Genomic DNA, 25,779 nt, shown 5'->3' with positions numbered 1-25,779 from the left:
TAATTCCCCGGGATCTGGTTTGTAATACCCCTTTATTTCCGCACCCATAAGCCTAGCAAAAGTCGGGCATCCTGGGACGGAGCTCTGGAAGTTTGCTGACTGTCAATATAAAATCGAAATTATGTATTAAGTTAGACAATCTTTTAATTCAATCAATTGGTCCCATGTAGCCCCTAAAGGGCTGACGTCTTCAGTCAGCTAATTTATCTGGAAATCGGTTGAGAATTCACCGGATTCAGAGTGTCTGAAAACATAAAGCACCACTTACCTGAACTGACTTGTATTCTGTCTGACTGCCGCTTGGTCTGACCTAAGATGGCCGCTCTGTCGGCACGCCTCTCAACCGAGAACACGGCGTCTATGTATTCATGTCTGTGGCTCTGAAGGCTGTAAAACCTGATAACCCTCCCTGTTCTACCTGCTCTCAGACACACCTTGAAGCTGGTGGTGAAAGCTGATTGGCTGCAGCCTCTCTGCTCTGACACGTGATTCGTAGATCAGAGCTGTTGCTGTTTTCAGGAAATGAAACTCATACAGTCACTGTGACCGAGAGGAGGAATGGAGCAGAACCAGCTGGACCGAGAAACCTTCTCCTGTTCGATCTGTCTGGGTCTACTGAAGGATCCGGTGACTATTCCCTGTGGACACAGCTACTGTATGAAGTGTATTAAAAACTTCTGGGATGAAGAGGATCAGAAAGGAATCCACAGCTGCCCTCAGTGCAGGGAGACCTTCACACCGAGGCCTGTTCTGAAGAAAAACACCATGTTAGCAGCTTTAGTGGAGCAGCTGAAGAAGACTGGACTCCAAGCTGCTCCTGCTGATCTCTGCTATGCTGGACCTGAAGATGTGGCCTGTGATTTCTGCTCTAGAAGAAAACTAAAAGCCATCAAGTCCTGTTTATTTTGTCTGGCCTCTTTCTGTAAGAAACACCTTCAGCCTCATTATGATTCAGCTGCATTTAAGAAACACAAGCTGGTGAAGCCCTCCAAGAACCTCCAGGAGAACATCTGCTCTCGTCATGATGAAGTGATGAAGATGTTCTGTCGTACTGATCAGAAGTGTATCTGTTATCTCTGCCCTGAGGATGAACATAAAGGCCACGACACAGTGTCAGCTGCAGCAGAAAGGACTGAGAGGCAGAGAGAGCTGGAGGTGAGACGAGAAAACATCCAGCAGGGAATCCAGGACAGAGAGAAAGATGTGAAGCTGCTTCAACAGGAGCTGGAGGCCATCAAGCACTCTGCTGATAAAACAGTGGAGGACAGTGAGAAGATCTTCACTCAGCTGATCCGTCTCATCCAGAAAAGAAGCTCCGATGTGAAGCAGCAGATCAGATCCCAGCAGGAAACTGAAGGGAGTCGAGTCAAAGAGCTTCAGGAGAAGCTGGAGCAGGAGATCACTGAGCTGAAGAGGAAAGACGCTGAGCTGAAGCAGCTCTCAGACACAGAGGATCACAACCAGTTTCTCCACAACTACCCCTCACTGTCAGCACTCAGTGAGTCTACACACTCATCCAGCATCAAGATCCGTCCTCTGAGCTACTTTGAGGATGTGACAGCAGCTGTGTCAGAGCTCAGAGATCAACTACAGGATATCCTGAGAGACGCATGGACAAACATTTCACTGAGCCTCACTGATGTGGATGTTTTACTGCCAGAACCAGAACCGAAGAGCAGAGCTGGATTCTTGAGATATTCATGTAAAATCACACTTGATCCAAACACAGCATACAGTTATCTGTTACTATCAGAGGGGAACAGGAAGGTGACAAAGATGAAACAACCTCAGTCTTATTCTAGTCATCCAGACAGATTCACTGTTTGGTGGCAGGTTCTGAGTAGAGAGAGTCTGACTGGACGTTGTTACTGGGAGGTGGAGAGGAGAGGGGATGTTTCTGTTGCAGTCGCATACAAAAATATCGGCAGAGCAGGAAGAGGGGATGAATGTAAATTTGGACATAATGACAAATCTTGGGCATTAGATTGTTACCAAGGAGGTTATAAATTTGGACACAACAACATCTGGACCTCCATCTCAGGTCCTGGTTCCTCCAGAGTAGGAGTGTACCTGGATCACAGAGCAGGTATTCTGTCCTTCTACAGCGTCTCTGAAACCATGACTCTCCTCCACAGAGTCCAGACCACCTTCACTCAGCCGCTACGTGCTGGAGTTTGGGTTTGGATCACTGGAGGTTCTGCTGAGTTCTGTAAACCCAAATAGACAGAATCTGCTGAAGGTTCAGTGAGTTTGATTTTAAATATCCAGCAGATTATTTTCTTGATCGTTGTTGTTTTATGTCTAAACTGCACAGAAATCAATAGTCAGAGATTGTCAGCACTTGTTTTCCTTCAGAATTGATGTTCTGGTTCTGTTGGGTTTGTTCATTTCTCAGCGTTGTTTTCAAAACCAGCTGATCAGCACCAGAATAAAAAAAATGTATAACTGTTTCGTTTTTCTGTTGAAAATGTAAACCAAATATCTCTCAGAATCAGTAGAATTAATTTTAAGTATTTCAAATACTCATTCTACGCAAAAATTTAAAAAATAATTGTTTTACTTTTGTGTTAAATGGTAAATAAATTATGTATTTCTCTGGATCATGATACTTTGAATTATTTTCAACTCTTTTTATGTAAAAGTAAAAAATTTTAAATTGTTTTTTGTGTTAAACATGTATGTTTGCATAAGAAACAAGAACAAAGAAACTATTCTTAAAAGTGCATTTTGTTCAAAAAGTTCCTAAAGTAATCGTAACTGAGTAAATGTAACTAGTTACTGCCACTTCTGTGGACAGTACAGTAACCGTAACATAAGTCTAAACTAACAGCAAAAGCTTCTAAAAGCTTAATTTTCTATTCTGACTCCCATCAAAAGCAACTTTTAAATCCATGAAGCGTCTGAATTTAGTGAGATGTCAGCTTTTAGAAAGAGGCCTAACATGAGCATTTTCACAGTAGTGAGCTGAAAAAACTTGGCCTTCTAACTGCCCTAACCTTGGCTGCTAAGCAGAGCATCATAGCAAAGCACAACAGAGGCACTTGAAGTTACACTGCTGCTTATTGAGAGAAATATTACCAAGATGACATCATAATTGTAGCAGTTATCAAGTTACCTTTTATTTAAATAAACATAGCTTCCACAGTACTGCAGCGGCGTGACTGCATGACCGTCCCAACCCTGCAAAGTCTTATTTCCATTTCTCTATAAGCAGTTTTATTGTTTGAAAATGCTCAAAGAAAATTTGACTGATTAAAATATTGTTTAATGTCTAAATGATCCCAGAAATAGACCATCCTGTATCAATGCATCCATCTTCACTGCAAAAAGGAACTAAATGAAGTAAAATCTTTATGAAATGAGTGTATTTGTCCTTGATGGGTGGGCCTGGGTGGGTCTAGGCTCTCCCACTTGTTTGTTGGACATGTGTTGTTAATTGTTGCTATATAAATAAAACTGAATTAAATAGCGTGTTAGCAGAAGAAGAAGAGAGAAGAGGACAAGGAGAAGTTTCCTTCCAGCTGATTCGGACATGAGGTTCTTTGGTTGAGCTCCAAAATGTGCTGAAATGGTTGAGTCAGCTCTCCTCTTCCCTGCTGGCTTCTGCTGGGGGTTTTGAATGGAGCGCTGACAGAAGGGGAGGAGGAGGTGGATCTCAGAGGAGATGCCACTTTCACATCATGCTAGCTCTCCATCATTACCAACTATAGCTTTAAGGCTATTTAGATGGAGCCAATGACTGCTGAGATATTCACCAGCTACTATAAAACTCGTGAGCTGAGTCCAGAGAGCACAATCTGTAGCGCTAGCTGACAGTGGACAGTCCATCTCTGCAGGAAAACCTCACAAAGACGTTTAAATGTGGCATTAAAATAATTGGCAGACACAACTTGTTCTTCTGCAGCTTTTTGTGGAACGGTGGTGCTCAACCAGTTCTGCTGGAAACTGATTGGTTTCACCACAGCACACAAGGCAACTTGTGTCAGAACTGCTTCATGGAGTTGGTGCTTCTTGTCAACTAGTGGTGGAAGGATTTCCATCCATGTCTCCAGGAAGCCGCCTGTCTGCACACATAATCCTTGTCAGAACTATGGACGGTGCCAGAGACTCTTGGACTCAGACCAATGGTTCTGTTGATGTCCTGCTGGATTCTACAGGGAACAATGTGAGCATTGACTGAAGAGCAGCACCCTAAAAGGACGCCATCTTTCCCCCATCAGTTCCATAAAGGACAACCTGGAAAAATCAGGACCAGATGTTGCATTTCTGCAGAATACTGATGGATGACACCAGGGATTTAATTCCAAGCGAGCGCTAAAAGTCATTTGAAATCAGATGTTAGAAATAAAGCAGAACTGATGGGTCCCCAGGCTGCCTCTGCGATTCAACAAACCACCACCAGATGGCGCTAAACTGAACCCTGATTGTTGAAGCTGGTCATGTTTGAGATGCTGTTAATGTTTGTTGGCGGGAACCATTCATGTTTCACTACAAGGATTCTGAGTAGATGAATAGATTCTATTTCTAATGAAAATAAATGTAATTTTCATTCCTTTGAGTTTATTTTCTCTGTGAAGCCTTGGGTTCAGCTGTTTTTAGTTCTGTTTAAAAGCTGCTAAAATTTAAGATCAGACAAACAGTTGATATTATTTTACTTTATAACCCCATCAGCTAAGATTTAAGGTATAATTTCAGCAAATGTTGCTCAAGTATAAAGGAAAACAAACCCTAGAAAAAGAAAGTAGTCTCAGAGACACGTGTGTGTTTCAGTAGTGATCAATGCTGCACCAGAGGGTTGTTAGGATCCTGAAATATGGGGACTTAGCCCCGCCCAGAAATAGTTGAAGTTTGATACAGCAGAAGAAATTTCATTTACTTCCATCTAATAACGATACTGAATATGCTGCAGTCCTTTGCCTCTAGACTGAGTTTTTTAGCTGCTATAAATGAAAAAGAAACATGCTTTATGTGGTTGTTTTTACTGGTAGCAGCCTGAGTAATCCCTGCAGGAACAGAGTTTGCTCGTTGTGTCTGATGAAAGTTGCTCTAGAACTCAGAAGCTTTGTTCAACCACTGTCTCATCTAAAGAACCAAACTCTCCCTTTTCCCTGGTTTTGTAATCGTCATTGTAATTTATTTCACAAAGGACTAAGGCCTTCAGCTGATACAGTGTTTGTATTTATATTTACTGGTATTTTAGTTTAGTAATATTTATGGTTTCCTTCATCCTCTTAGGCCAATTGATTCCTTTTCATCCAGTTTTTGTTTTACTGCAGTAATTCTCACCTGGAAATGATTGAAGGAAACATCCTGGATGAATAAAGAGTGGTTCTGCAGCTATTTTGTTTTCTTATCTGTTCTTAATTTGCTCTGATTTCATGAATAATGACAGAAAGGTTTTAGAGGAGCAGCTCAGCTCTGCTCTTACTGCAGCATCAGGATAAAAACCTGTTTCTCCTCCACCAATCACAGCAGCTCTCTGCCTGAAGGAGGAAGAAAACCTCCTGATAAAAGCGCGCTTATTGTCCTCTGTCCCTCTGAACAACAACTATTTAACTTTTTAACAACCACTACTTGTTTATTTCTGCACCTGTCATTTCAGAGCCAGATAAAAGCTCAGATCGTCTTCTTCTGCTAAGTTCAGAACAAACTCAGCTTCAATAGGAGCCAGAGTGCTGCTCAATGTTCCCCCTAATTTATTTAAATAATTTCCATTTTCTGCAGTGAGATTTAGCCCCAGCATGTGGCAGCCTCTCTTCTGTCAGTCTGCTCCAGGGCAGCTGTGGCTACAATGTAGCTCACCACCATCAGGGTGTGAATGTGTGCATGAATGGGTGAATGACTGACCAGTGGGAAGCGCTTTGGGGTCATCAGATGATTTACTTCATTATTCTCAGCTCGCACATCGCTTTTCTAACACAATGAGGGAACGCTCTCAGTTCTGAACAATTTCTTTGTGCTGCTCTCCGTTTTTATGCCAACGGCAGCTTTTTAATAACGGAGGAGACGCAGAAAATCTTTCAGAGGCAGCTGGATGTGGCGCTGTCAGGAATGTTACTGTTGCTCTGTTCCATAGTCAGAGACCCACAAGATTAATAACAGAACTACACTGTAAGGAATTTCTGTAAAAACTACATCATGAGAATACAGCCAGGAGGCTGGGTTTTAAAAATACACTCTTAGCTGTAAAACAGAAATAACATTGAATTTGATTGGACAGTTGGATCATATACATAACTGTACTGTAAAATTTAAATATACAGCTGCATTGTGGGATATTTACCTGCAGGAGACCAATGTTCGTTGGTTAGACACGGACAAACAAGGACTTTCTCTGGGTAAGTACTTTTTGCAGTTTTGTGTCAATTAGTGGACAAAAATACATGTTATGTGATGATACTGAGCTTTTCATGCATTTATCACATTTTTTGCTAAAGTTTTCCTCAGTTATTTCTAACCTAGCATCATGAGCACCATAACTGCTTTTTAGCTCCGTTTTGACATTTATCTTTTACCCAGAATATGACAATGGTTAAATATTTAGCTAAAATTAATATTTATAGTGTTATCAGGGTTAATACTTCACTTTCTGTCTAAAATGTCTGTGACAACCGCAAACTGTAATATTCTGTGCCTAACTCTGGCATACTGCGTCTGAGACGACAATAAAAGTTTTTAAGTGAGCCTCATCCAGACAGCTGAATGTTAGTTTCTACTGTATTTGTTTAAATTTTTTTGTAATCATTCTTTTCTAAAATAATTAACATTTTTACATTTATGTTCAGGCAACTACCCAAACATTATTTCATGATAGCGGACTGGATTTATCCTCATGCTGCCGTTACTCTTAATCAAATGTAGCTGCCATGTGCGACATCCACCAATGAAAAACTATTGCATCTTGCTGTACTTAGCATTTAATCTGAATAAATATATAATTTTCTGTGCACCTATCCTACATCTAACTCGTTGTTAGAGTAAGCATCTCACTCTAATGGTTTGATGTCAGAGCTTTAGCTGTCCCGCTGTAAGTCCATCATATATCTATGTGCAAAAAATGATTTATCTGCGTTCTTAAATTTTAATAACCAGTTGATGCTACCTTATTTGAGACAAAAATATTTTTTTTAGGTTGTGGCAGTCATAGAAAAAAAAAATACCAAATCGGATTTATTTTTTTACCCTGGAACTCTTTGAATGTGCACCCTGGATTAAAATAAATTTTAATTTCAGGATAATTACCTGTCAGTTTTGCCCACATAAAACTCCTTTTTCATATTTGAGGCACATTAAATTTCACAGAAACCTGTTAATGTCAGTTTTAGATGTGGAATAACAAGCTGCAGCATGGTGTTCAAAAACTTCAATGCTTTCAAATCTCATTCATACAGGTTTCATAAGCAGCAACAAGCAGCTATGGATTCAGTCTACAATGATTTTAACTGTCATGTTGAATATTGTGATGTGCATTGTGATGATTCAGTTAGTTTATTTTCACATTTAAAAGCTCATTTAGAGGAAGGTACAAGAGTAAGTTGTCCATTTAAACAGCGCACCTGAACCTTTACAACTTTGTCTACATTCACATCACATTTATCAAGATGTCACAAAAGAAGAACAGAACATAATCTGCTTGAAGGCATTGTCCAGAAAAGCGATAAAAGTGAAGGTGATAGTGAGGAGAGCTCACATGTTACAACTGTGATGGGTCATTCAGGTGATAGATGTAATGATGAACCTTCAAACGATGCCATGATAGAGCAGTTTGATGGTAATGCAGAAAATACAGATGAGAACTTGTTTCTTCAACACCTGGCACACTTTTATTTAAAGATGCAGGTAGAAATGTTGCTTCCTTCATCTGTAATTCAGACTGTCATTGAAGGGTTCCAAGAAATACACGACATGAGCCAGTTCAGGGGTGGGCGATATATCGAGTATACTTGATGTATCTCAAGTTTTCCTCCACGCGATAGTCAAAATGACTTTATCGCGACCATCGCGTGTAAATTTTCATGGAACTATTGAGCTGCTGTATTTAATTCACTGTGAGTTTAGTTTTTCCCACATGCTGTGAACGCATCACTCGCTCCTCCTCTAAACCAGAAAGCGCTCTGGCGCGCGCACACAACAATGAACCCGTGTCATTACATAACGTTGACGAGACAGCGAGAACTATGGCGACAGCAAGCTTTTCAGGCTAGTGGAAGGTCCTGACCCTAACTGTCAGGACATCTACAAACTGTGTCAGTGTGGTTCCATAATGTAGGGCTGTCTCTGAATGTTAAAAAAAAACTATGTCTGTCTGTTTCTCTTCTAGGACCAAGCCCATATGTGAGGAATTAAATTTACAGATAAATGGAGCTAGAATCCAGCAGGTCTCAGAAATCAAATATCTAGGGCTAATACTTGACTCACAATTGAAATTTGACAGCCATGTAAAAAAAGTGTCCAGAGTAACAAAAGCAAACTTATACACATTCAAACTGATTAGAGATTATCTACCATTTCACGCTGCTCACAGTTTTGTGCACTCCATGATTTTTTCACATCTAAGTTACTGCATTAGTTCTTGGTCACAGGCCACAAGCACCATTATCAAGCTTTTTCAGATGACATACAATAGAGCTATAAAAATCTTAGATAAAAAAAACCAACCAGGTCCCATCACTGTGTTGGTCTGAACAATTTAAAAATGCTAAATTTTGAGAACTTTGTCAAATTTGCTCAGCTAAAACTGGTTCACAAATGCTTGCATGATCAGGCCCCTGAGGTTTTGAGTGACTGTGTAGTTCCTCTCAGAGCTGTGGGCTCAGTCACAAGAGGAGGTCACAGTGGAAACTGTCAAGTACCCAGACGCAAAACTTCCTTCGGACAATCAGCTTTCACTGTCCAAGGTGCCAAAACATGGAATACATTACCTGCAGAACTGAAGGGAGAGTCAAACTGGGTCCTTTTTAAATATAAACTTAAAGACTTTTTATTGAAAGGTCAGATATGTGAACATTGATAATCTAACTGACCTGATCTTGTATCTGTCATGTTTTAGTGTGTAATTTGTTCTGTTGTGTCTTGTGTACAGTCACTGTGTTTTGTGTAAAATCCTAACCGGGGACAGGCATTGAGAATTAGCCTTAGCAAAAATGTTGTAGTGTATGACATGATTCATCAAACCTACTTGTCCCTATCACATAAAAAGATAAATAAATAAATAAAATAAGAATATCAAGGATGGCAATTTAATCACCCAGAATGCTTTGCTCAAAACTGACCCATTGTCTGTTGGCTTGATTCTGTATCAGGACTCATTTGAGGACGTTAATCCCTTTGGGCTCAGGCAAGAAAAAAACACAAACTCCTCGCAGTCTACCTCAGTTTAGCAGACATTTGGCCCTTTAAATCAAGTTTGACTCACTGTTCAATGAGCTAGCAAACGTCCATGTGTGCAACCCTGGCTTGCCCCCATGCATTGCTCATGATCTTCTTGAAGGCATTGTTTCCTATGACTTGGCCCTCTACATCAAACATCTTGTAAACGTTGAGAAACAATTTACATATGTGGACCTGAACAGAAGAATTGATCAGTTCAGGTACCTTGGAAATGATGCACATGATAAGCCACCTGAAGTCAACCCCAGCAGTGAAAAACTTGCAGGACATGCAGCTCAGAACTGGTGTTTCCTCAGACTGCTGCCTGTCCTAATTGGAGACAAAATAAAAAGCTCAGCTGAGGAACCATGTGTGGCAGCTTGTTCTACAGCTACGATAAATGGAGGAGTTCATCTGTGCAGCAGCTATTTCATCAGGTCAGACTGCCTACCTAAAAGTGATGACAGAGGACTACTTGTACTATAGAAAGAAACTGTTTCCTGACCATTCTCTGAGGCCAAAGCACCACTATGTCCTTCATTATCCAGAGCTGACTTGTAAATCTGGGACACTCATTCACTTGTGGACACTTAGATCTGAAAGCAAACATACATATTTCAAACAGTGTGCAATAAAACTGCATAACTTTAAGAACTTGTGCTCCACTCTGGCTGAAAGGCATCGGCTCCTTCAGGCTTCCTGAAGTGCTGGCAGCCTGTTGCCACCTACTGTAATTGTTGAAAGGGGAACTGATTTTGATCTGGCTGATTACAATGATGACATCAGAGATGCTCTTGCCAGTCTAGACTGCCAGCCTAGTCCGATTTCACATGAAGCAAAAGTCAAAGGGACAACGTAGAAGAAAAATATGTTTCTTGTGGAGGATCAATGTGAGGAAGGCATTGTCTTTGGAGAAATCAAAGCTATTCTACTTAAAACAAACTCTGTTTACTTCTTAACACAATGCTACAGCTCTGTAACACTCAGTGATCAAGGCCTTACCAAAAAACACCAAAAATGCTGTGCTGTGTTATTCAGGAAGAACTCTTGGATTACTATCCATTACCCATGTATAAACTGTGTGCTTTGTCAGAGCTTGCTCTTCACCACTCTTTTCCTTCTCTAGAATAATGTCAGCAGTTTCTGCAGAGGAAATTCAGATGTCTGTTACTAAAGCCCTTCCTGGACTTCCTCAAGTGAAGATGGAGAAGCTGGTGGAGAGGCTTGTTAGCTGGGGCGTAGAAACCATTGAGGATCTAAAATACTTTGAAGGAGCTCCTGGAGCAGATCTGTCACATGTTCTTCCTCCCAAACTGCTTGACAACTTCAAGACAGGTTAATAATACATTTTGTCAGTTTTAATGACTGCTTTGTTGCTGTTGTTCATATGGTTTTTAGTACAGTTATGGTAAAAGTTCAGAAAATGTTCTTTGCTATACAAGAAAAAAATGAAATACTAAAGAAAATGTAATTACTCTTTCAGTTGGGGGAATAATGTTTGTGGCAATATTCCACTAAGAAGTCCACCTTCATCCTCCACTGGTTTGGACATTGTGAATCCACCAACCTCTTCATCAGCTCCTTCAAGTTGGCCAGAGACATTTCAGATTCCCTGGGACTAAATGCCAAATGATGTGTGAACTGCAGTAGCAAGTGGGAAAAGACCAACTCCCACCTGTTGGTAGAAAAATGATCAGGATTCTAGTTGATGAAATGAGGAAAAATTAAAAGAATATGACTAAACTCTTAAACTAGTCAAACAATATCCAAAGAGTTTTGCAGATTATGACAACCCAGGATCCATTATTTAAGTGGGATGCTACTCCTCACTGAAACAAATGAAAACACGGGTTGAACATGTAAATAGAAACAACACATTGACAGCAGGCTGACGACATTCAAGAGGCATTTCAGAAAATGCTGAGATGACAAAGAGCAGAGGGCCAGCAGTGACTTATGGAGGCACCAGAGGGCAACCTGAGCCACCGCTTTCAGAGAGTGATGATATATTAGAAGACAAAAGACAGACTTTGCTAAACATTTATCACCAGTACGGCCACAGTGGAGCAGACAGAGCTGATGTCTGTGCTTTATTGAAGGAAACCTATTATTTACAAAGAGAGCATATAAATGACACACAGGAAACTCCTATTGAAGAAATGAAATACAAGTGGCCATACTTGTTTGTGCAGAAGCACCTCACTTCTCATTTTTGAAGAACCTACTGGTGTTAATGTACAAAATCAACTCAACCATGCAATGGAGGACTGTGGCCCTCTCTCCTTATTGACTTCTTTAGGAACAAACCAACAAATGAACACATTAAAAATAGATTGTCAGCTGATGAAGAGGTTGGGATCATGGTTGCCAGCTTCTCCTCGCACATTTCCCATAAGATCAGGACTTCTGCTTTATGCAGATGTAAGAATACAAAAGTCAGATGTGCCATTAATCTACAATTTTGTGTAACCTTGTTGTGATGTTTTTAGAGGTAAGCTACAGCTGCAGATCTTGAAGGAACACACAATCTGCTGGCAAGTCCACGACTTGTTGACCTTGGTAAGTAGCATATGCACAATATACTCTTCAGTGTGTCTGTATCTTCTAGTCTTCTGTCTATAGACACATGGATGGAAGGTCCAGAGAGAAACTGACATCTTCAGTATCTGCTAGCCCTACATCTATAGTCAGAAGGGTGGGAAATGCATGGTGTCTGCAGACATAGCATGTGGACAGAGACAGAAGATGTGCCTGAGGAGTAGCAGATACGTCTCTATGTCACTGATATAGGGATGTATCTGCCATCCCTCTCTCTGTCTGCTGTCCCTAGAAATATCTCTATAGACAGTGGACACATCATCTCATTGTGTCCATAAGCAGAGGGACGGCACATCAGCTGTTTCTGTAGTCCCTGTCTGTGGAGTTCTGAATACTCTGAATATTATAAATGTACTTACCTGGTAACACATAGAAATAGAAAACTGGAGAAACAAAGCCCCTGATCATTAAATTAAAATGAAAAATATCAGTGAAGATTGTTTTTTTCAGGAGACACCAATAGCCTTCATCAGTGGATGATAAGCATTGAGGGTGAAGTTGTTTGTGAGGACACACAACCTAAGTTCCAGGCTGGTCTCGCTGCACTTTTTGCAGTTTTCTGTTTTTAACCTTGAGTATCTAGAGGAGGCAACATGTACACTAGAGTTTATCCAAAGGTGAGAACAAATTCACTAATCCTTATGTAAGAATATATGTAATATATGGATGAAGAAATGGGTCTTTTGAACACTGAGCTATATATCCCCCATCTATTTTTAGACCATTCATGGGCCTTAATCCAGAAAGGGGAACAAAAGCTGCAAAAGTAAAAGTAAAATCAAAAACAAATCAAAGACAGGACGGCTGGAGCAAAGGAAACAGGCAGCGGTGAAGCCACATGTCTCCACTCTGCTTTTCAAGCTGATGGACTATCAGGGGAACTTCTAAAAAGGTCAAATTACACATTTACACACAATCTGTTTTCTCAATCTGTCCTCCTGTCCATGACATGAACAAGAGGACAGATGAAGAAAAAACAGTCTGTCCCCCTCTCAGTCTTTATGTCTCCCTCTCTCTCTGAGAGTCTCTGGCCCTGATTTTCTGTCTCTCTCACTCTGACTGTCTTTATCCCAGTTTGTCTGTCTCTCTCTTTCTCTATGTATGTCTTTCTCTGTCCCTATTTGTCTCTGTGTGTCTTTCTGTCTCTCTCACTCTGACTGTCTTTATCCCAGTTTGTCTGTCTCTCTCTTTCTCTATGTCTGTCTTTCTCTGTCCCTATTTGTCTCTGTGTGTCTTTCTGTCTCTCTCACTTTGTCTTTTTCCTTGTCTATCCTGTCCATTTCTAACAGAAGGACAGGGAGACAGCTACAATAAGGGAAGGTCAGAGAAGGATTGTCCGTCCACCAAATCTGTCCTTCTCATCCTGTCTTTCTTTAACTGACATAAATGCGGTTACATTTAATGAAAATGTCATGTGGTAATAAAACATTTTTCCTTTGGTTATCTTCTATCGACCCCTTGATGGTTTCTGGTGGTGTTCAGGAACAGGCCCTACTCAATACTTATGTTGGCTTTGTTTGGGTCTTCACTAAGTTTTAACCTCCAATTTTAAAGCTTGACTGTGTTGGATCCCTTTCTTCCTTTATAAGGATAAAGATATTTAGCATTTTGACTGAAGGTTTCATGAAAGACTTGTAAAACCTTGTTCTTGTGCCTTTGTTTGATAGTTTGGAAATTTTGACCCTTTTATACCTTTTATTGTGAAGGCTAAGTGTCATATGTAAATGTAAAAATAATAAATGTAAGTGTATATGATAATATACACTTATATTATAATATAATAAATGTATGTGTAAAAATAAAAAGTTTAATATAATATCATGTGGGTTAGGTATTTATTATCAATCGCAATGTTTTGAGATCAATTATTGTGAAAAGTAAATGTTGTTGTTGTAAGACATGTTTTTGTTGTTATGCTGCAGTTTGTTGGTTTTAAATTGTCAATAAAACAATTTTAAAAATGTTTTTGTATTTTTTTTGTATAAAATTGGAGAGTTTGGTACAGAAAGTTCCAAACTGACATTTTATTTCATCAGCTAGCAATACCAAATTATTTTATTGTATTTCTATTACAGGACTACTTTAATTTTATTACATTAAACATTTCATCTAATAAAACTGTAATATAATTAACCTAATATAATTAGAGCAAAGTTGCACTAAAATTACAGTAAACATTTAATAAAATTAATGTTGCGATGAATTACTGTGAAATATTAATATTACAGTCAATTTGTCATAAAATTACAGAAAAGCTATAATAGAATTATGGTAAAACAGTGAATAGAATACAGTAACCTGACTGTAAATAGTAAAGTAACCGTCTGGAAACCCTGGTGCCAGTAATTTACTGTAGATAAATACAATACAATATATATATATATAATAGGCTATATATATAAAATATACATATAGCCTATATGATAAATATAAAGTGACGCTGTCCTTCCAAAGCCTTTTCTAATCAACCCCCCTTTGTGGTTTAAATGAGTGAAGTGTGAGAAAACAGCTGTAATTCTCCATCAAATAACTCTCATATCACTCATGCAATGACTTTTTCAGCTGTTCTCTGCCACCAACTCGCCTTTTCCGCAGCAACATTATTGTTTCTTATGGTTTAATATTCTCCATATGCCTTCATTAAAGGTTTCTAACTCCACTCGTGGGAAATTCCACTTCCAGGCTTCTTGTTTCCTGCCGTTTTCATGCTGAATCACCTTATCTGCGTTCAGGAGGACTTTTTTCATGCTCCTGCTCGCCTTCACCTCCTGGTTGATCGGACGCTGTGTTTAGTTACCTGACTGATATCACCTGTTCTGAAACCGGAAACGCTGAGTATGACACAGTGAGGTAGAACTACTCAGAGCAGCAGCTTTCTAATCAGCGTAGATCGGCCATTCTTTCTGAAACGGAGCCCAGAACAAAGACGCACACCGCAACCTGCCCAACTATAAAGACGTCAGCCCCACCCACCAATCAGCGGTGAGCTCCGATCAGCACCTGGCGCTCACAGAGCGGGCCATGGAACACCGTCTCACAAGAGCTGCTGAAAGTTACACAATAACTTGGTTTATTATTATCTTCAGCTTGGTTGTTATTTACTGCGCAGCATAGATCTGCTGTGCGCGCTGAATCCAGATGCCGTGCGCCACTGCGCAGGCGCGGAGCTTAGAGGGAACTCTGCTGCTGCTGTGTCTCAAAGCAGCAGTTAAATCTTTCCGTCCCGCTAAAACATGAAGACAGTAGAGACGTTTACTGAGGGGAGCTGCAGGGGCCGCAGCTGATCCTAAAACCCTGAACCTTTTTAACTTTAAATCCTTTAATTTAGACACTTTTTCCCTGTGCTGCACACTGGAAGGCTGGAGACGGCCCTAGCAACGGTTGCTACGCTGATGGCGTTCCTTGGTGGAACTTCTGATGACAGCAGCTTCTTTGATGCTTATGACATCACAGCAGCTCCTCTGATGCTTATGACATCACAGCAGCTGCTCTGCCTTAGTAGACCCTGTAACGCAGATTTTCTTTCCTTCTGATACTTTCCTTGTGAGAGACAGACGTGTTTCGTGAGAGAAAAACAGTTAGCGATAGTTTGTGATAGTTTGCCATCGATAGAAAATACCAGAGTTTGCTTGAAGAACCAGCGCAAACGGAGAAGCCATGAACGCCTCCACCAGTTCAAAGGCTCCAAGAGTCCCAGTTATTACTGTGGACATGATCACACCAACGATCCAAGATTTCATTTTGTCCATCTCCTTGAAGCAGAGCATGGATTTGACCTCAGGACAACTTGATGGTGACACCAAGTCCAAGGTAAAGGAGCTGCTGCTGAAGCTAGAGGAGAAATGTACCGCCTTCGTTCTGCGTAAAATCTACAAAGGACGCCTCAGATCTTTGGACGTGGAAACTGTTGTGGGCGACTCAGTGCTAAGATCATTTGCAGACATCCTTTTGGTTGAAGGAACGACTCCCCCCGAGAATTTTGACAAGTTTAACAAGTCATTTGTTAAACATGTCAAAGGAAAAGTGAGATCTTCCCTCTGCTGCATGAATGATCCAGCAGCTTCCTTCGTCCTGCAAATCTCTGAGAAGGACACGGTGGATTCAATGGTTCCACTTGCAGTGACATTGATAAAGGAGCTGTTAGAGATGAGAAATGAAGAACGTCAGCAGAGGCTGCTGCAAAAAGCTGCTGAAGGCCAGCAAAATGCCCTCAAGGAGCAGCAGACAGGAGAGCTTCACCACCATGGACGGTACCAGGTGCTTCCGACAATCCCAGAGGAACCAGAACTTGAAGAGGCAGCAGCAGAGATGAACGAGGTAAATTAATTTAACTTTAAAGGAAAGGAATCAGAACTTTAGATGGTGGATTAATTTATATCTGATGAGATTTCTGAAATGATTTAGTTAAAAATTTTTATCTCTTAGGAAAAGGAGTCAGAGTTAAAGATGGTGGACAGATTTATCTCTGAGGAACTAGGAGAGGTCAAAGACGTCCACATTCCACAGAAGAAAAAGCGTCCTCAGAGCTCTAGGAAGTCCTGCAGTAGGTACCGCCATGGACGGTACGAGGTGCTACCGGTCACCCCAGAGGAAGCAGAACTTGAAGAGGCACCAGCAGAGATGAATGAGGTAAATTATTTTTGTTTTTAAAGGACTGGAATCAGAGCTCTAGATGGTGGATTAATTTATATCTGATAATATTTCTGAATTGATTTAGTTAAATAATTTTATCTCTTAGGAAAAGGAGTCCGAGTTGAAGATGGTGGATGAATTCATCTCTGAGGAACTTTCAAAGATTAATGAGGTAAATTATTTTAACTTTAAAAAGGTGGAATCAGAACTTTAGATGTAAGATTAATTTATATCTGATAATATTTCCGAAATGATTATGGTAATGATTTAATCTCTTAGGAAAAGGAGTCAGAGTTGAAAATGGTGGACAAATTCATCTCTGAAAATGGAGGCTTGAAGGATAGAGCTGCTGCAGCTACAGCAAAACAGCAGAACAGAGGAGTTGGAGTCAGGATGCAAAGGTTCCTTCAAAAATACAGTGAGGGACGATACAAGAGAGTTTCACCAGAGTTACTGGCTGTTAAAGAGGAACTGAGAAAGCAGGAGACGGATGTTACAGAGGTTCAAAAATCTGTGTCAGAGGAGCAGATTCATCAAGTAATGAATGGAGAGGAAAGAGAAGTTAAGCCGGCACCAGAGGCTACCACACAGGTTGATGAGCCGCTGCCCATGGATTCAGGCTCAGAGAAGGAGGAGCAGCAGTCATTCATCAGCCTGCTGGTTCATGCACTGGTTATACAGGCTGTTACTAAATCAAAGATGAGGTGCAAATACACAAAGTTTCAAGAAATCACCAAGAGGCTGTCTGAGAAACTCTGTGCTGAGGTGGAGGGAGGAGAATTTAAGAAGAACCAAAGTAGCCTGAATAAGCTCAGCGCTGACATCTTGAGAGCCTCCTGTAAAAAGACTGGCTGCTCACACACAAACCTTCTTTCAATACTGGGCCATAAGGACTCAAATGTAGAGGAGGCTGTACTTGCTGCTTGCAAAGAGAAAATCCTGAAGACAGCCAAGGAACCCATCCTGAAAAGGTTCTTCTCGTCTGTCGGCAAAGCCCTCTGCAAGCCCTTTAAAAAGGCCTGAGGGCAACCTGGTGTCATCCGGTTAGAACACTACCTGCTAAAATCTACACGGCAGGTTTCCAACCAGAAGTCTGGAAATAATCAACACAGCTACATTCACTGACCAAACATTTCCACCAAATCTTCACCAAGTCGGCACCCAGTAGACATGGTCTGAATGGGACATAATTTAATCCACAGGCAGACAGATGGATGATGGTGTCAGAAATGTTGACTTTCAGGAGGCCGCTACGTCAGAAAGGGCCACCAGAGAGCATGAGTGGTGGCATGGTGAGTGAAGCAGTGGTGTCACAGGCAGCTACCGGAGCGTCTGGCAGTCAGTCAGAGCAGCAGGTGAAGGTCAGTGGACACAGAGTCTGTCTCGCAGGCTCGTCAGACAGCATCACCAGCACTTGATGGAGTTGGATGGAGTTTGTGTTGTGGGTTTGTGTGAGGATGGCTTGTAGAGATCCACTAGCCTAGCTGATGGAGCATACCGATGTCTTGGTGAACAATGCTGGAACCAGACATCTGTAAGCCCCACATGCTGCGTATTTAGGCTGTTTGAGAGTCTTTTTGTTACCATTGGTGAGCATGTGGGATATACAGATGTTGCAGCTGACCCATGCTGGAACCAGACATCTGTATTTCCTCACATGCTGCCATTGAGCCTGGAAGGCAGTTTTGTGGCCTTGCCTGAAATATGCGGTGTAAAATTATCATGGTTACCAATTGTCATGTTTAACGTAGGAAAAGGTAAGGGAAAAACTAAAACATACACACCAGTGAATCATGACTTTACCCCCACCACCACCTCAAAGCCGGGCATACACTGTAGGAGTTTTTTGCGCTTTTCGGGCTGATTCTTCAGTCGTACGAGAATTCTTTTGATCGGGCCGAGTTTCAGCTTGATCGTGCGTCCTGCGTAGTTTAGTATACAAGGGCTACCAAGGGGCGATTAGCCTCTCAACATCTCTCTATCAGGCTCCTCTCCTGTGGAACCAACTCCCAGTTTTGGTCCGTGAGGCAGACACCCTGTCTACTTTTAAGACTAATCTTAAAACTTTCCTTTTTGACAAAGCTTATAACTAGAGTGGCTTATGTTGCCCTGACCTACCTATGGGGTTGTTCTTCTATGGGCTTAGGCTGCTGGAGGACATCAGGGTCTATTTTTCTCACTCTATTAAGTTCTACTGTTCTTCAATTATGCATTGCTTGTCGTCATTTCTGCTTTTTGTTCTCTCTCTTTTTTTTCTTCATAGTAGGTACATCTGGTCTGGCGTTCTGTTATCTAAGACATTATCCAGGGAAGACAGCTTTGGACAGCTATTACCATTTAATATAGAACAGATTACTGGATCAATGTGTGCTTCTGTGCTTGTTTGTCTCTCTTGTTGTGTCTCTGCTCTGTCTTCTGTAACCCCAGTCGGTCGAGGCAGATGACAGTTCATACTGAGCCTGGTTCTGCTGGAGGTTTTCCTTCCCGTTAATGGGGAGTTTTTCTTCCCACGTCAGGACTTTGATGGAATCAATTGGTTCCCTTATATAGGAAATTGTTCCACCAATCTGTATAATATGACTAAACTTGACTTTGTAAAGTGCCTTGAGATGACATGTTTCATGAATTGGCGGTATATAAATAAAATTTAATTAAATTGAATTGAACCACCTACCGATCAGGAATAGGAAGGTCAGTTGAAAATCAAACATGTTTGAAATTCAGTCGGCCTTCGTGAGTGATTGTGAGTGATCATGAGCGCGTCCTGCTGTTGAAGCGGAGTTACGACCGTCTACGAGCCGATTTCCCCCGACCTCACGCACTGCACACGCGCAAACAACTAAATTCTTCTTCGTATTCTCAGACGAAAACACAGGAGCGGGAGAAGCATGACCGCGGTACGTGTGACATGGAGTCAAACTACAGAGGAGTAACTTGTAGAATTGCCAAGGTAGCGCGTTTCGTTCTGGTAAGCCTCATATTTAACGGTGAGCTTCCACAGTTCCGCCTTTTTCTTCATCTACTGCTGACATTTGGCTTCCCGGTAGACCAGTCCGAGCAGTGCCATCTCTCTACGGGGCTGAGTCCGACGTGTGGTTTTTGAACGCACTGTGTGTGCAGTTAGGTTGCATCCGAGCGTCGGGGCACACAGTGTAAGAACAGAGATGGAGAGCTGTGAACTTTTAAAGCCTGCTGTTTCGTCATACAGTTTGAGCTGTATATGAGTACCACGATTGAATATATCGTACAGTGTATGCCCGGCAAAAGATCAAATCATAGGTGCCCTTAGTGAGTCTATGAAAATAAAACTAATAAAATCTGGGCCATTGGAGGGGACCTTGGAAGGAGGACTAGAACAGAAAAACAAAGAGCAACTTAGCAAAAAGGTCAGGGGGCTAGAACCTGGGCACAGAAACTGGAATGTGACGCTGGGCTATGGAGGATTGAACCCCAGACAGGACACCGTGGTGGAGCTCTGGAGGGCAACTGGAAGACCTGGAGATCCCTTGATGCAGCCCTGGATAGCAGCGTGGAAGCTGGTGGATCCCTCAATGAAGCCATGGAGAGTGGGGTGGAAGACTGTAGATACCTCCACAATGCCATGGAGCATGGCCTGAAAGCTGGTAGATTCCTCCATGGAGCCCTGGAGAGAGAGGAGAAAACCAGTAGTCCCCTCGCTAGAGCGCTAGACATGAGGTGGTCCCAACTGGACACCCTCGTCGGAGAACTTTTAATCAGTAAAACAAAGCGGTTACCCCTTGAAGAACTTAGATCAGGAAAAGAACGCTGGTGTGAAGATGAAGATTTAACAAGAGGTACAGACCTGGGGGGGGGACCGACCTGGGAATGTTGATGGTGATGACAGGTCCAGATATATGGATGGCAGTGATGAACATGGAATGACCGTGAGTTTAGAAAGTAACAAAGATGGCAGAGTTAGGACTGTGGAAGGCAATGACCGTGACTGAGCAAGGAGTATAGATGGCAAAGAAGACGAAGAACATGGCAAGGAAGATGATGATGATGACTGAGCCATGAAGGTAGACGGTAAAGACGAAGATCATGACTGAGCCAGGAGTGCAGATTGTGTCTAGATTGTTGGGCTCTGAGGCGACAATGAATGGACTCTGGAGCACTGAGAAGTGGAGTCTGGGGTGACGATAAGTTGACACTATGAAGCGACACGAAGTCTTGGGCTCTCATGCAGTAGATCAATGGGTCTGATCAAAAGCAGAGAACTTGGCAGAGCATGGACAGCTCTGCTGATATGGACGGTCAGAAAGGAAAGTTCCAGACCATTTGATCCTCCTCACCATGAATGTCTTATGGTGTCAACGGTGTTTGTGGCGCGAGGATGAAGCAGCGGCAGGCGTCAACTGGACCCATGAAAGCAGAGGCATTAGACAGACCCTAGGCAGCAGGTAGAGAAGCACTGGACAGATTCTCAGCAGCAGGAAGGAAAGATATCCATTCACCCAGACAACTCAGAATGAATAGCCACATCTAATCTCAAATAGTGAACTAAGACCTTTGAGGAGCTGCTCATCAATATCCATACTGATGTTGGACTTCTTGAAGCTTCTGTCTGCTTGATCCAAGTTCTGACTTGATTCCTGTGTCGTGGTGAGAGGAGGAAAAGCTGGACCAACTTGCTGACAGGTACTTGGGAGGAGCGTAGTGTTGAAGTGGTTTTAATGAAAAATGTAAAAATACATAAAGTTCCAATCTGGCAGAAGGAGAACAGAGCTTTTACAAAGGACTTGACAGAAACACGGAAACAGGCATATTTACAGTAGGATCACTTGGAGAGCAAAAGAAAGCGGTAAGTATACTCTGAGGAAAAGAGGAGATATGACAGGCAAACCAGAAGGACTGATAAGGATAGATGAGCTGCAGCTGAAGGAGAGAGAATGCAGAACAATCAGGGGATGTGTGAAGTGGCTGAGACAAAGTAAAAGAATGGAGAAGAGGACGAAAAAGGGTAAATAATCCTGAATGGAGCTGAACAAGAAATCCTGAGGAAAATGTCAAACGAGGATCTAGTAAGAAACAACATACATGTCAAAGGATTACAAAAGAACACAAAAGAATGAACTAAAGGAATACACTACACAATACATAGCGTAATAAAGGCACATATATGGCAACACCTTGCATACAATAATGAAGAGAGAACAGAACCAGATAAGGCTAGACCTAACATTAAATAATTATCAAACGAAGACAAAGAAAATCAAAATATAAACACCAACAAAACATGACATTAATATTGGAATCAGACATCTTTAAACCTTATATAACAGGCAATAGCCTTGTAGGGGCATTTCTGACAATTGCTTGGTCAGTGGGGTTTTTAGCTGTCATGGGAACTAATTTTAGAATAAGAACTTCAAACCCTGCATGCCAGGCAATGAGAATGGGTTGGTATTCAGTGCCTCTGCAGGTCATGTGGGAAATACAGATGTCTGGTTCCTCCATTTACTACCATGATATCTGTATTCCCCACATGCCAGGTAATGCCCCTAGTTGAGCTTTTTGTGTTATTGCCTGGCATGTGGTGCTTACAGCTGTCATGGTTACTAATGCTGGAACCATACATCTGCAGGCCCCACATGCCAGATGATGAGTGTTGGTCAGGTTTGGTATTTTGTGTTGCTGTGTTTCATAGCATGTGGGGCATCTAAATGTCTGGTTCCTCCGTTGGCCACCATGATATTTTTATGCCCACATGCTAAGGATTGAGCCTGGATGGGTGTTTTGTGCTGTTGTCTTGCATGTGGGGCTTACAGTTGTCATGGTCACTAATACTAGAACCACACAGCTAAATGCTCCACGTGTCAGACAATGAGCCTGGGTGAATGTTTTCGCTGTTGCTTGGTATGTGTGTTATTGTGTTACAATGTTTGAGCCTGGGTGGGCGTGTCATGCTGTGGCCTGGCATATGGGGTGTACAGATGTTATTGTGCCTCAGTGTTGGCTCCAGACATGAGTACACCCCATAGGCCAGGCAATGAAACAGGATGAGTTTTAGAATAAGAGCTTCAAACCCTGCATGCCAGGCAATGAGAATGGGTTGGTATTTAGTGCCTCTGCAGGTCATGTGGGAAATACAGATGTCTGGTTCCTCCATTTACTACCATGATATCTGTATACCCCACATGCTAGGTAATGCCCCTAGTTGAGCGTTTTGTGTTGTTGCCTGTCATGTGGTGCTTACAGCTGTCATGGTTACTAATGCTGGAACCATACATCTGCAGGCCCCACATGCCAGACAATGAGCCAGGGTTAGTAGGTTGTGTTGTTGTGTTTAGTAGCATGTGGGGCATCTAAATGTCTGGTTCCTCCATCTGCCACCATGATATTTTTATGCCCACATGCTAGGGATTCAGAATTGATGGATGTGTTGTGCTGTTGTTTTATCACTTTATTTTAGATCTATAATTACATATAAATACAGTATATATATATATATATATATATATATAATATATATATATAGTATATATATTATATATATATTATACTATATATATATATATATATGTCTGAATTCAGGGCTGCATCCATTCAAAGGACCTGGTCTGCTTGGGCTGGGTCCTTCATGAGCCGCCAGAAGAGAATATTGGAGCAAAACGTAATCCTGTTGTCTCCACTGTACATGACTGCACATATTTTGTACCTTCCCCATTTATATATTCATTATGGCCAAAAATCTTTTATTTAAAATGTTGTTTCATCAACTGTTATAATATCCTAATTTATTAATCAGCCAATGTTTAATTTCATATTAAAATATACCACAAACAAAACTAATTGATGACAAATACCCTTTTTCCAAATCAATAATAATAAAATTAATACAAATTAATTAATTCCAAGCTAAGCACTAACCCTATAACTTTGGGAGGAAGGTTATAAAATCAGTTTATTGTAGCAAATAATAATGAATAAACCGAACATTGACATTATATATCTTGTAATGAAGATAGATAAGATTAGATATCTTATTCCTCATAGCGTAAAAGCCAGCACATGTCTGAAAGCAGTGTGTCCGGTAGAAAGCTCTTCTCTCTCGGCGTGGTGAGCCTTCGGCTGCCCAGTGGCTGTAAACTGACAACAGGATCTGGCTGCAGTCCGAATCACTCTTGAGCGTTTTTGTAATTCAAGCGATGTGCCAACTAACTGAGCACATATTCCGGTTTTAGAAAGCCAACTTCTCGCCTAAAAACTTTTTAAAATTACTTTTATGCCAGAAAAACGTAATATAGTCAACTTTATTCACAGCTTTTCAGTACCTGTCACCATTGCTGTTTCTGGATAAAACGTTCTCTACAACCTACAAGGAATTATAGGATAGGATTAGCAGTGAAGGACACACCGGACCCAATCGTTTAAATTCTACAAAGAAGGACACGTTTGTCGACCGCATTAGAAGGAGTCTTTGAAGGATTTGAGAATTGAATAGCCTTTCGTCGCTTAATTTTATATTGAAATATACCATTAAACAAAAATTAATTGATGACAAATACCATTTTTCGACATTATTAAAACATTTTCCAAGCCAAGGCCCGAACCTTATAACTTTCGGAGCAAGGCTTAAATCGGTTTACTTGTAGCGAACAATAATGAATGATAACCAAACATTGACATTAGATATCTTGTAATGAAGATAGATAAGATTTAGATATCTTATTCCTCTTTGCGTAAAGCCAGCACATGTCCTGAAAGCAGTGTTGTCGGTAGAAAGCTCTTCTCTCTCGGCGTGGTGAGCCTCGGCTGCCCAGTGGCTGTAAGCTGACAACAGGATCTGGCTGCGGTCCGATCACTCTTGAGCGTTTTGTAATTCAAGCGATGTGCCAACTAACCGAGCACATATTCCGGTTTTAGAAAGCAACTTCTCGCCTAAAAACTTTTAAAAATTTACTTTTAGCAATAAAATACGTAATATATTAAACTTTATTCACCACTGCTTTTCCGGTTAAAAAATTCTCTTCAACCTACAATGAATCATAAAATAGGATTAGCATGAAGGATACATCGCCCACAGTACAAATCGAGGTAAGGACACATAAAAAAGACAATTTGTCAACCCAAAAGTCTTTGAAGGATTTTAGAATTGGGACAGCCTCATCGCTGGGCTGTGACTTAATCAGCCTATAATTCCTCCTTCGAAGGATACAGCCCCTGAATTGAGACAGAGCCAATGAGCCTGGGTGGGTGTTTTGTGCACGTCTGGCATGTGGCGTGTACAGGTGTTACTGTGGCCCACTGTTGCTCAAACATCTGTTTCCCCCACATTCCAGTCAGTGAGGCGTGGAGGTGTTTGGTGCCATTGCTGGCATGTGGGGTATCCAGATCTCTGGTACCATCATTGGTCACTGTGACATCTGTATGCCTCATAAGCCAGGTTAATGGATCTCTACAACCTGCTCCATACACACCAGCAATACAACCCCCATCAAACTCCATCACCTGCTGGTGGTGCTATCTGATGCGTCTACGAGTCGTTCTCTGTGTCTGCTGACCTTTGCTCACTGTTCCAACTGACTACTGGACACACTGGTAAACTACCTGTAACACCACCACCTCACTCATATTGTCATCACTCATGCCCTTTGGGGGCTGATCTAGACTTAGCGGCTTCCTGCATGATTCATTCTGACACCTGGCAGTGGTCTGCCTGTGGAGCAGAAATAAACCAAACTGGACCATTTCTACTGGGTGCTGACTTGTTGATTCGGGTTTTGGTCAGTGGGTGTAGCTGTGATTAAATTAAACTGCCATTACTGGCAACCTGCATGTGCCCATGTGTTGCAAGGGCTCCTTGAAGATTTGTAGTAAATGTTAGCTGGTGTGTACTTGTATAGCGCTTTATCAAGTTTAACAACCCCTAAGCGCTTACAGTACATTCAGTCATTCACCATTCATTCGCTTCACACGATGGTGCTGGTAAGCTACATTGTTGCCACAGCTGTCCTGGAAAGACTAACAGAAGCAAAGATTCCAGACAAAACAACTGGTGCCCCGGGCCCTCTGACCACCAACTGCAGAAAAAGCAGGAGAAGTGTCTTGCCCAAGGACACAATAACCACTGGTTAAACGGTAAACTAGCTCCTGCGCCACTGTTGTCCTTGATTGAAGAGGTGAAGTTAGTTTTGAGGTAAAGCTCAAAGCATTTTG

At 41.5% G+C, this 25,779-nt stretch overlaps 3 protein-coding genes across 3 annotated transcripts in view; all 3 read left to right on the top strand.

Moving 5' to 3' along the window:
• Positions 1 to 457: 457 nt before the first annotated feature.
• Positions 458 to 2,217, top strand: LOC118560327 (tripartite motif-containing protein 16-like). The gene is made up of 2 exons (XM_036131266.1): positions 458 to 1,765; positions 2,017 to 2,217. Exons 1-2 carry the CDS (start codon positions 559 to 561, stop codon positions 2,112 to 2,114), a joined length of 1,305 nt encoding a protein of 434 aa, XP_035987159.1. The 5' UTR covers positions 458 to 558; the 3' UTR covers positions 2,115 to 2,217.
• Positions 2,218 to 15,461: 13,244 nt separating this feature from the next.
• Positions 15,462 to 25,779, top strand: part of LOC118560306 (trichohyalin-like) — a 190,389-nt gene continuing 180,071 nt past the window's right edge. The window contains exons 1-2 of the mRNA XM_036131221.1: positions 15,462 to 16,284; positions 16,393 to 16,596. Of these exons, the coding sequence (XP_035987114.1) occupies positions 15,625 to 16,284; positions 16,393 to 16,596 (864 nt within the window). The 5' untranslated portion in view covers positions 15,462 to 15,624. The remainder of the gene's footprint in view (positions 16,285 to 16,392; positions 16,597 to 25,779) is intronic.
• LOC118560344 overlaps positions 16,804 to 25,779 on the top strand; it is a 10,271-nt gene continuing 1,295 nt past the window's right edge. The window contains exon 1 of the mRNA XM_036131305.1: positions 16,804 to 16,939. Within this exon, the coding sequence (XP_035987198.1) occupies positions 16,900 to 16,939 (40 nt within the window). The 5' untranslated portion in view covers positions 16,804 to 16,899. The remainder of the gene's footprint in view (positions 16,940 to 25,779) is intronic.

This window comes from Fundulus heteroclitus, unplaced genomic scaffold (assembly GCF_011125445.2).
Source record: "Fundulus heteroclitus isolate FHET01 unplaced genomic scaffold, MU-UCD_Fhet_4.1 scaffold_42, whole genome shotgun sequence".
Taxonomy (NCBI): Eukaryota; Metazoa; Chordata; class Actinopteri; order Cyprinodontiformes; family Fundulidae; genus Fundulus; species Fundulus heteroclitus.
The sequence above is the reverse complement of the archived record's forward strand: the minus strand, read 5'-3'. Positions and strand labels throughout refer to the sequence as shown.